Source organism: Parus major, chromosome 12 (genome assembly GCF_001522545.3).
Source record: "Parus major isolate Abel chromosome 12, Parus_major1.1, whole genome shotgun sequence".
Taxonomy (NCBI): Eukaryota; Metazoa; Chordata; class Aves; order Passeriformes; family Paridae; genus Parus; species Parus major.
Genome location: NC_031781.1, coordinates 6,196,521 through 6,207,574, shown reverse-complemented (window position 1 = coordinate 6,207,574; position 11,054 = coordinate 6,196,521). Strand labels below are relative to the sequence as shown.

The 11,054-nt window shown below is 59.8% G+C and overlaps 1 protein-coding gene across 1 annotated transcript in view; it reads left to right on the top strand.

Annotated features, from left to right (window-relative positions):
* Positions 1-10,436, top strand: part of SEMA3G (semaphorin 3G) — an 11,968-nt gene extending 1,532 nt beyond the window's left edge. Inside the window, exons 2-16 of the mRNA XM_015641432.3 lie at positions 2,058-2,218; positions 3,256-3,318; positions 4,780-4,899; positions 5,542-5,632; positions 5,718-5,834; positions 6,080-6,222; positions 6,302-6,416; positions 6,519-6,588; positions 6,765-6,909; positions 7,157-7,388; positions 7,503-7,594; positions 7,845-7,886; positions 8,056-8,281; positions 8,561-8,700; positions 8,793-10,436. Of these exons, the coding sequence (XP_015496918.1) occupies positions 2,058-2,218; positions 3,256-3,318; positions 4,780-4,899; positions 5,542-5,632; positions 5,718-5,834; positions 6,080-6,222; positions 6,302-6,416; positions 6,519-6,588; positions 6,765-6,909; positions 7,157-7,388; positions 7,503-7,594; positions 7,845-7,886; positions 8,056-8,281; positions 8,561-8,700; positions 8,793-9,257 (2,222 nt within the window). The 3' untranslated portion in view covers positions 9,258-10,436. The remainder of the gene's footprint in view (positions 1-2,057; positions 2,219-3,255; positions 3,319-4,779; positions 4,900-5,541; positions 5,633-5,717; positions 5,835-6,079; positions 6,223-6,301; positions 6,417-6,518; positions 6,589-6,764; positions 6,910-7,156; positions 7,389-7,502; positions 7,595-7,844; positions 7,887-8,055; positions 8,282-8,560; positions 8,701-8,792) is intronic.
* The last annotated feature ends 618 nt before the right edge of the window (positions 10,437-11,054 follow it).

Genomic DNA, 11,054 nt, shown 5'->3' with positions numbered 1-11,054 from the left:
AAAAAAAAAAAAAAAAAGAAAATTTCAATTAAAGACATTAGAGCCTCTGAAATTAAAAAAAACCCGTGGTGAGCTGAAGCTGTTTGTGCAGAGCTCCTCGACCTGGGCTCTGCGTGCCTGGTGGCCCTGGCTGTGAGGTGACTTTGGGGGGTGACAGGGACAGGCGTTGTGCTGTGGGTGCAGTGGTGGCCATGCACTCAGCTCTCCCTCACACTTCAAACCACTCTTTTCCTTTTGTTTCTACGTCCAGCGGTGGCTCATGTAAGAGGGGGAAAGAGCATTTTGCTGCTGTGTGGACCAGAAGCATTGCCCTGTGCTCTTTGCTGTCTGTCCCGAGGGACCCCCACTGGGGGGTGGCTCCCGTGGGAGCCCCACCCTGGGGTCAAGGTGTCCCAGGGATGGATGGGGCACGGCAGGGGCTGTTCCCTGGGGACTTGAAGAGGAAGGCGCCCTGAGCCACTGTAACCCGAGGCGCAGGAGGAATTCGCCAGGTCTGGGGAGAAGGGGAAGCCTTGCCTGAAACAATGAAGGGAGCCTGCTGGCTTTGCCAGTGTTGTTTTGACCTGGGAAAATATTATTGCTGAGCAAGAATAGAAGGAGCCGACAGCGTTTTCCTGGGCTGGACGCGGCGATACGGGAGGACCTGATGCTGGGAGGGCACCGGGAGGAGGGTACCAGGCTGGGTGGAGGGACCACCACTGCCTGGAGCCAGCTCTGCTTGCAAGCCCAGGGGGAGGATGAGGATGGAGCCGCTGGGACTATATCCTCTGTGCCACTGGCATCAGCAGTTAGGGCACTGGGACTGCCCTTGAGCAGGGATAGGATGTGTGATGGGGTGAAGGTGTCATCTCCAGCTTGGGATGGACCTTGTCTCCCTTGCAGGATCTAGATGAGGCATTTGTCACCAGGATGGGGCATTATGTCGCTGGCCATCTCCTTGCTGGAAGTGATAAATATCCTCCCAGCAAGAGCAGGACTTGGTACCCCAGTGTCCTGACCTGTGGTGTCTGGATTTGTCCCAGTACCACCTCCCCTCTTACAGGGACATGTGTGAGAGATGCTCAGGCTGGGTGTTTCCCTGGGGTCAGCAGCAGTGGCCGGCGCTCTTCCGGGCTGGAGGGTGTTTGGGGACAGAGCTGTGCTCATCAATGGTGCTTTGTCCTTCTCCTTCTGTCTGGCAGGCACAGTGGCCTGGCCTGGGGTCGGGATGGGTTTTCAGAGCCCCACAAAGCTGAGCAATTCCCTCTGTCCCTCTCCCTCTGGCAGCTGTGGAAGCTGTGTGGGCGCCACCATGCCGGCTTGATGACCCTGAAAGTAATTTCCCACTGGAATTCAGTCGAGCCAGTGCCCCCGTGTCATCGTCACTGTGAGGCATCCCACGAGATTCAGGCTTGGGCTTGCTTTGGGGGCTTTGACTGTCAGACCCTGTTGCTTTGGGATGTGATGTCCATCCCAGGGATGCAACCTGTCCATCCCCGGGATGCCCTTGTGCTGGTGCCTCTCCCCAAGTGCCTCATCTGTACCATGGGGGTACAGCCTTCCTATCAGTGACTTCTGGTGGCAGTGGCAGCAGAGGGCTTTGTCTGGCAGTTTCCCCATGGCACTGGCTGGGTGCCTGCTATTGTGTCCTTGGCTGGCACTCAGCAGGGACAGGACCTGCCTTCTGCCCACCCTGTGTCCGGTCTCACCACCACCCCAGCTCTGTGTGAGCCCAGCCTGGGGCTGATGGCACAGCCCAGCTTGCTGTGGCACGGCTGCAGTAGGAGTCTGGAGTGGTTCAGCCAAACCTTGCTGGGGGTGGCAACCTTGCCTGAGACCCTGCTGCTTGTTGGCTCTGCAGCTTTGTCCTTGGCTGGCAGGGAGAACAGCACTCCAGCCGGGTTGAGGCTAGGATGTTCATGTCTCCAGGAAGGGATGGAGACACATGCTGCAGTCTGGAGTGGCTGTGAGCAGTGTTGCTGACTCCAGGACAACTCCATGATACTCAGAAGCAGCAGCTCAGAGGAACCCTTGGGGCTGGGCTGGCTTCTGCTGATGCTTTCATCTCTTCCTGGCAGAGCTTTTAGGCACCAACCGCTCCGTCCTCTTCTTTGGTCACCGCGGCTTCCTGGGTTTCCGCTCCCTCTACCTGGATGAGTATCGTGACCGGCTCTTCATCGGGGGGAAGGATGTGCTCTACTCCCTACTCCTGGACAGGGCTGGTGCAGATGCCAAGGAGGTGAGCTGGGTGCTGCTGAACATCCTGGGGTATCTGTCCCCACCCTGGCCCCCTGTGGATCTGTCGGTGCCCAGCTGAGCCAGGCAAAGTCACTCTGAAACAAGACCTGCCCTGGGGACAGCCTCAGCTCAAGTGCCTCCAAGTTATTCCCTAAACTTGTAGTGCCTGTCAAGGGCAGGCTGGCTGTGGTAGCTGGAGGAAAATTAGTTGGCAATAGTAATTATTATCAGCCTAGAAGACTGGTGGTGCAGCTCACTAGTGATTCCTGCGTACTGAGCATTGTTTTGGACCTCACTCTTCTAAAAAACTGCCATTGGGAGATTGAGTGCTGCCCATCCCCATCTGGGCATCCCCTTCACAGGCCAAATATTCAGCTGAATGCCTGCAGAGACAAGGAGCTAAAGGGATCCACCACTGCAAGAAGTTTTTCCAGGGTTCACCTGGCAAATCCCCCAAATCTCTCCTGGTTCCTTGGTGGGAGAGGTGATGGACCAGAATGATGGTGCTGGGTGGTGGCTCCTCTCCTCTTTCACCCTCTCCACTTTGACTTTGTTTTTCAAACGTGGCTCTGGGCTGTTTCTAGCTGAAGAAGGAGGAGGAGGAGGAGGAGGAGGAGGAAATGAAGTGCCCCTCGGCCTGCTGGGTCACTGCGGTGGGGTCAAGGGCTTGTGTACCCAAGCTGCCCTTGGTCTGAGAGCTGCTAAAGGCTGTGTGGGACATGGACTCCATCACTCCTGCTGTCCCCTGGGCACCCTTTCCCCAGGCCACCCACAAGCCCACCCCCCTCCAGGCCAGCTCCAGCCATCCCCAGCATAACCACCCAAATCCAGCCCAGCTGTGGGCAGTGACTGCCAGGATGCATCTCCCCAGGAGGGTCCTGTTCAGGGTTGTAGGGTGGGAGTTCTGGGCTGGGTGGGCTCCAGGGAGCTGTGGTCACTGTATCCATCCCCTTGTCACTGGCAGCCTGGGGATGTGGATTTGCATGCTGGGTCCCTGCTGTCCCTGGTCCCTGCTCCAACAGACCCTTTGTGTTCCAGATCTATTGGCCACCACGCCCTGGGCAGACGCAGGAGTGTTTTCAGAAAGGGAAGGATCCAGGGGTGAGTCTTTCCCCATGTGTGTTCTGCTCTGAGCTGGGGGCCCCCTTGTGCCAGATGGCTCACCCCATGTTGGGGCTGTGCCATGTCACCTGACAGGGATGTCCCTGGGGCTCAGGGGCCAGTTAATCCTGGTACAAGAGGGAAACTGAGGCAGGGAGTCCATGGCCAATCCTGGCCACACAAGAGGCTTGCTCCAGGCTCTGGAAATCCTGTCTCAGTTGCTCTGCTCAGCCCTGTGGCCAGTGTGTCCCACTGTGGCCGCATGAGCAGGCAGGGATAGCTGGGCTCTGGGACCAGAGCTTGGAGGGACCAGAACCCCCATGCTGTGCTCCAGACCCCAGCAACACTGCCTGGCCCATCCAGGCTGTCCCTGATGGTGGGAAATCTGTAACGAGCTCAGGTTTGGTGACCTTGTTCCCTAAACCTTACCCCTCTTTGCATCCCCCTGCCCCAATATAAAACAGGACTGTGGCGGGGAGAAAGTCCCCAAGGCTCCCCTGGCCCAGACAAATTGCTCCCAGGAGTCCCTGTTCTGCTCTCTGTGTTTATTTTACCAGCTCTCACCGACAGATCCAAGCCAGGGCAGGCTTAACTTTTTATTTTTCTTGAACATATATTTTTCTTCACTTGCTATTTTAGAGGCTCTTTGCAAAGGGAAAATAAACAGCAGGAGGCTGGGAACCCCCGGGGCGGCTCGGCAGCGGTGTTCCCAGCAGATGAGGGGCCTCACATCCCGCTGTGGAGGGGACAATGGAGGGCAGGCAGGGCTGGTGCTGGCCAGGGGGAGCTGCCAAACTAATGGTGGAGAAGGATGGGAGCCCTTTTCCAATGGGAACTGCCAGGAGAGAATGCACAAAGTCAGAGGTGGCAGGTCTCCAGCCCTGGGAGTGTCGCTGCTGCCGTCCCCCAGAGAAGGGGACAATTCCAGACAGCAGCGACCAGGGCTGTTCTGGAGGCAGCCCAGGATGCCTGTGGGTCTCTGTCTCCACTGTTTCCTCCTTTTGTTTCATCCCTGGCGTAAGCAGGAACATGACAGGGAAGGATGTCTCCACATCTGGTCATGTCCTGGGCGCCAGAGATTTGGTGGCAGGGTTTGGAGCTTGCAGGGCAAGTGATGTTGCTCCCCTGTGGACCGTGTGACAGTGCACAGGTGCCTGTGGGCAGGAGATGCCCAGGTGGCAATTGGATGCCTTGTGGTTCCCCTGGGATGCTCTTGGCAGCAGGAGGACCAGTAAAAAGCTGTGTCACTTTGCAATGGGCTGGGGTCCACCCAGATGGAGTCCATACAAGCCCTGTCAGTGGGCACAGGCTGCCACCCCAGATCCCTGGCACCAGGCTGGAGGCAGGGAGCCAGGGCTGGGGCTCACCCACTGTCATAGGGCCCCAGGCAGAGGCAGGGAGCTGGGGTTGGCCAAAGCACCAATACCTGGTGACCCTTCCTCTCCCCTGGTGTCCCCCCAGACTGACTGTGCCAACTATGTGCGTGTGCTGCACCCCTACAACCGGACACACTTGCTGGCCTGCGGGACAGGTGCCTTCCACCCCATGTGCACCTTCATCTACGTGGGGCACCGTGGCGAGGTAGGGCAGCATCCCCAGCAGGACACCCCTGGAATGCAGATCCCCATTGCCTGCCTCTCTCCTGAGGGGCTTTGGGACTGCATGGGGACACTGGATGTGTAGTTTGCTCTAACCTGAATACTGGTGGCGGGGGGAGTGTCAGGAACCAGCTCCCTGCTGTCCCTTTGTCCTTCTGCTACCCCTGGATTGGGGTGGGGGTGGGGGGGGGTGTAAAATCCAGCTTTCCCACCTGTCTGGCTTGGGATCTCCTTTATAAACATGTCCCCAGGGGCTGGTGTCCTGACAGGGGCTGAGGTGGGGGTGGCATTTGCACCTCTCCCAGCTCACTTCTCATAAACCAAGTTGGCTGGGGTGGAATGGCAGGACAGCCCTCAGAGCCCTCCCCACAGTCTGGCCCTGTCTGGGCAGCAGGAGCCTTCTCTATACCATGATGACTCTGACCAGGCGGGTGGGCAAGCAACAGGGCTGGTGGATCCCCTTCAGCTGCTGTGCACCCTCATGGGATCAGTCTTGCCTCAAAAAGCGTGGATCCTGCTTCCAGATGGTCCTTTGGGTGCACTGAGTGCAAGTTGGGCAGGCACCTGAGCTGGCCCCTGCCTGCCTGGTCACAGCCCAGGGCTCACCTGCCTGCTCCCTCCCCAGCACACCTTCAGCCTGGACCCTGCCAGCGTGGAGAACGGCCGGGGCAGGTGCCCGCACGAGCCCAGCCGTGCTTTCGCCAGCACTGTCATCGGTGGGTTGTCTTCCTCTGGATCTGGGAGCCTCTGGGGTGTGTCCCAGGGATGGTCCCCGTGCCACCCAGCTGGGTGTTTTTGCAGGTGGGGAGCTGTATGCTGGCCTCACCGCAGATTTCCTGGGACGTGATCCCGGTGTTTTCCGCAGCATGGGGACCCGCGCCGCCCTGCGCACAGAGGTGGACCAGCGCTTGCTCAACGGTAACAGCTTCCCTCTGCCTCTCCATTTCCCCCAGCAGGGCTAATGCCAGGGACCATGAACCTTGTGGTGGCCAGAGCATCTGTGGCCATGGTGCAGCATACCCTGTGCCAGCAGGGAATGGCACCAGGGCAGCAAGGTCTGGGGGATGGTCCCGGCTGGCATCCAGCCCCAGCACGGACTGGGGGTCTGGAGCTGGTGGCTGTGCCCTGTCTCCCCACCTGACATGGCCAGATCTTGCTTGTAGATCCCAAATTTGTGGCAGCCCACTTGATCCCAGACAATGATGACCGGGACAACGACAAAGCCTATTTCTTCTTCACGGAGAAGGTGGTGGAGGCAGACAGCAAGGAGCACGCCATTGTCAGCCGTGTGGGGCGTGTCTGCGTGGTAAGATGCTGGTGGGGACCATGGGGGACAGCCATGAACCAAGTCACAGCAGTGGCCCTGATACTCCCTGTCCCTGCAGAATGATGCTGGTGGCCAGAGGGTGCTGGTCAACAAGTGGAGTACTTTCAACAAGGCCCGGCTGGTGTGCTCAGTCCCTGGCCCTGGTGGCATTGACACCTACTTTGATGAGCTAGGTAAGGTGTGCATGGAGGTGTATCTCACTGGGGCTAGACACTTAGCTGGTGGCCACTCACTTAGTTGGATTCCAGGAGAAAAAAACATGCTTTCATTTCCAGAGGATGTCTTCTTGCTGAGGACGAAGGATAGGAAGAGCCCGGAGATCTATGCCCTTTTCAGCACTGTCAGGTGGGTGGTCCAGCTCCAGCCTCTGGGGACATCTAGCTGCAGCTGCCCATGACCTGCCCTGTCACTGTCACCAAGGGTTGCTGGCGGCTCCCCTGGTCTGTCTGGGGTTGTCAGTGTTCCCACTGCCAACAGCACCAAGCATGGCTCTGCTCAAGCCACTCTCCATCCCCTTGCAGCCACGTTTTCCGGGGTTCTGCTGTCTGTGTGTACCGCATGTCTGACATCCGGGAGGTCTTCAACGGGCCCTTTGCCCACCGAGAGAGCCCCCATCACCAGTGGGGTGCCTACGAGGGCAGGGTGCCCTACCCACGGCCAGGCGTGGTGAGTGACTCCCTGGAGCTCCTGGTCCCCTCTGCTCCTCCAACTGCTCTTCTGGGGTGGTGATGGAGCCATCCCCCATCTTCTCACCTGCTGGAGAGGTCAGCTGGTCTGGCAAAGGGGTGGAAAAGATGGATTCCAAACTGGAAGGCAGAGAGGGACCCAACACAGCTCTGATGGGTGATGGAGGGGGAAGGAGTGATGGGTGCTGGGGTGGCTGGGCTGAGCTGGTCCCCTCTTGTCCCTGCAGTGTCCCAGCAAGACCACCAACCAGCCCCGGCGGCAGTACGGCACCACCAAGGACTTCCCTGACGAGGTGCTGCACTTCGCCCGCGCTCACCCGCTCATGCACAAGCCCGTGTACCCCCGGCACCGCCGGCCCCTCCTCGTGAAGACCGACCTGCCCCACCGGCTGCACCAGCTCGTGGTGGACAGGGTGGAGGCCGAGGATGGGCAGCACGACATCCTCTTCCTCGGCACAGGTGAGCAGCAGGAGCGGAGTGCAGGACGGAGCCGCAGAGCTGGGGGTCCCAGTGGGCACCCCCCTGGGCTGTGTGATGCAGGGTGCTCACACCTCCATCCTCCTTGGTTCCCAGATGCTGGCTCGGTGCTGAAGGTGGTGGTCATGCAGAAGACTAGCTCAGCCGTGACTGAAGAAGTCATCCTGGAGGAGCTGCAGGTTTTTAAGGTGACATTTACTGCCCCACTTGCAAGGGAGGGGGTAGTGGAGTGGGCTCAGGTTGGGGACACATGTGGGGATGGAGGCTCAGGGCTGTCACTGGAAGGTCTCAGGGTTGTGAGGGCAGAGGGTGGCTGGGGGTATTTTCACCTTCCCCAAAGCATTTCTGATGCTCTGCCATGCCCTGATGTCTCTGAATGAGCCGGGCTGTCTGTGATGAGGATTATGCCAGCCTGATGTCCACTCCCCTCCCCTACAGATGCCTGTGCCCATCACCCAGATGGAGATCTCCGTCAAGCGTGTGAGTACAGACGCGGCTCGGCCATGGGGCTGGGGACTGGCCCGTGATCACCTGTGGTCGCCAGCCTCTAAAAGCCATGTGATGCTTGCCCTGGGATGTCCTGGCTGGGCCCCCAGGAGCCAAGCCCATGGGGGTTGCCAACAACACCACCTTGGTGCTGTTCCCCCAGCAAACACTGTATGTGGGCTCCAGCCTAGGGGTGGCCCAGGTACGGCTGCACCAGTGCGAGTCCTACGGCACTGCTTGTGCTGAGTGCTGCCTGGCCAGGGATCCCTACTGTGCCTGGGATGGCACTGCCTGCACCCACTACCAGCCCTCCGGCAAGCGCCGCCAGCGCCGCCAGGACGCCCGTCACAGCAACCCTGCACACCAGTGTCTGGACCAGAACCTGACTGGTGAGAGACTGGGGGGCCCGCAGGGCTGAGGGGCTCCTCCAGGTGCCCCAAGATGTCCTGACATGCACAGCCCTAGCACACAGAGGGGCTTGTAACCATTCTGCTGTTCATCTCATAGACCAGGGCATGCCCCAAGAGAAGGTGGGTGCTGCTGGGGCTGGGGCTGGCCACTGGGAGAAACGGGGATGAAGCCCCACAGTGGCCAAGGGGGGCTGACACCTGGGCAGGTGGAAGCCTGGCTCTGCCCTCCCTGTGAGCCTGTGCCTGTGTTTGTCCTAGTGGATGATTTTGAGAGCGTTGAGGAGAAGGTGCTTTATGGGGCAGAGGACAACAGCACTTTCCTGGAGTGTGTTCCCCGGTCCCCACAGGCCAGCGTGCAGTGGTTTGTCCAGAGGCCCCCTGATGAGCAGCGGGATGAGGTGAGGCTCCCTTGCTCCCCGCCCCCCTTGTGGGGATACAGGAGGGATGTGGGGCCAGACCTGGATCCTCCCAACCTCCTGGTGGCCGACAGGTGAAGACAGATGAGCGGATCCTGCAGACGGAGCACGGGCTGCTTTTCCGCAAGCTGCACCGGCATGACGCCGGTGTCTACTACTGCAAAACGCTGGAGCACGGCTTCACCCAGACGGTGGCCAAAACCACCCTGGAGGTGATCACCAGCGAGCAGCTGGCACACACCTTCCCCCAGGGGCCAGGGGACGAGCTCCCACACCTGCTCTGCCCTGAGCCCCGGCTGGTGCCACAGGCTCCCAAAACCTGGTTCAAGGACATCATGCACCTCATCAGCTCCCCAAACCCGCGGCGGCTGGAGGAGTACTGTGCCCGCCTCTGGTGCAGCAGCCGCCCCCACCACCGCAAGAACAAACTGGCCCAGGCCAAGCTGGTCCTGGCTGGTGTGGACGTGGCCAAGAAGGGACGGACAGCCAAACCCCACAGCGAGAGGAACCGCGTGCCCCGGCAAGCACCGGCCACTTAGAGAGGGAGGGGTAACGGATGTGGGGCAGCGGCGGGCGAGTACCAGCTCCCTGTGCTGCTGGTGGTGCTGGGGGCCTCTTGCCCTGCTGGGTGGCTTGCAGTGCTGCCAGCCTGGTCCCCCTGGTGAGTGGATGGGCAGGTCCCTGTCACCCTCAGTGGCTGCAGGATCACCTCACAAACAGGCGGTGAGGTGGGACACGTTGCCCCCCCCTTGCTCTTGCAGGTGATGTAGCAGCTGGGGGCCGTAGTCCCTGGGTGGGCTGGGGCACAGTGGCACGGTGGGACCCAGGCCATGCTGTCTCCCAGATGCTGGCTGGATCCCTCTGTGAATACTGGACCGTGTGTGGTGCCGTGGGAGCGGCTGATGGCTCCAGGCTCTTTCCACAGCAGCACAAAGCCTGGGGAAGATGATGCCCGCTCATACTGGGGGAAAGCCAGCATCATCCCTAAAAGCCTCTATGTGCAGGAGGAGCCCTGTCACCCACTGTGCCTGGGGAGCTGGAGCTGTGCTGTACCACCCAGGGTGGATCCTGGGCGACAGGGCTCCTTCCTACCTTCCCTTGGCACTGGGACACACTCAGCAGTGCCAGCCCGTTCCTGGGTGCAGCTCCCCACTTCCCCTCTGACTGCTCCACAGCCACAGTTTTAGGGCTGGACAGGGCTGGGGAGAAAAGCAAACGGCTGTGGGCAGGTTAGACCTGTTCCTGGGTAAACACTGGGAGAGGCACTAATGCCACTGTTGTCACTGTGCCCAGGTGGGAGCAGGGACAGGCAGAAGACAGCTCCAGCAGAGTTTGGGGGGCTGCACCACAGCTGGGGTGGTTTCTGCTGGTTGGTGGCCCCACAGGGCTGGGTGGGACATGGCTGGTTTGAGTGGACCCCTGCTGCCTGGTGGAGCTAAACCAGCACCCAGGGCCTTCCCCAAACGCAGGGGCTGGGGGTAGGTGCATGGAGGGCACCTCCAGGCTGCCAGCAAGGTGCTCCTTGCTTTCCTCACCCGACATGAGCTCACTCATGGTCAGCCCAGGGTGATAAAGATCTGCCCCTTCCTGAGGCAGGGCAGTCCCACACAATGGTGTGAACTGCAGCTCTGCTGGGACCAGCATTGTTCAGAGCTGGAGGAACGGGAAAGAAAAATAATAATAATAATAATTAAAAGGCCCTAAATAGCTCACACAAAGCCAGGTCGTGATATCATCTCTCCTCCCTGTGTGTGTTTGTGCTGCCGCAGTGGCTCCCCGGGAGCAGAGGCCCTCGGCAGCACTGCCCCATCCCATTGAGACAGACTGGGGGTCCTGGCCCCCTTCTCCAGCTCCCTGTCCCACCTCTCCTGCAAACTCCATGTGTCTCCTGGGATGGGAGAGCTGCGGTGGGGCTGGCAGGCTGGGACATGTCCTGCAGGGAGGGGAGTGGTGCTGGTAGTGCTGATTTACGGGGCCAGACGGGAGCCAAGCACGTGGATTTGGATAATCGCAGGCCTGGGGGCACAGGAAAACAACGGCCAACAAGCAGAGACAAGGAGGGACCTGTGTGGAAAGCCAGAAATGAGACAGGAGTCTGATTCCTCAGGGCCTGGATTAAACAGCTCTGCAGTGCCTGCACTTACCCGTGCTGGAATGCCTGCACTCTTCTGCCTCTGAGTGATCCCTGTGCTCCACAGAGCAGGGGCTGGGCTGCCCATTTTGGGGGAGGTAGCAAGAGGGGGCCTGAGGTGAACTGTGACAGGCTGGAGGTGGCACCAGAGCCAGCAGTGCTTTAGATTGAGCAGGAACAGAGACCAGAAGCAAACAGTCCCCCA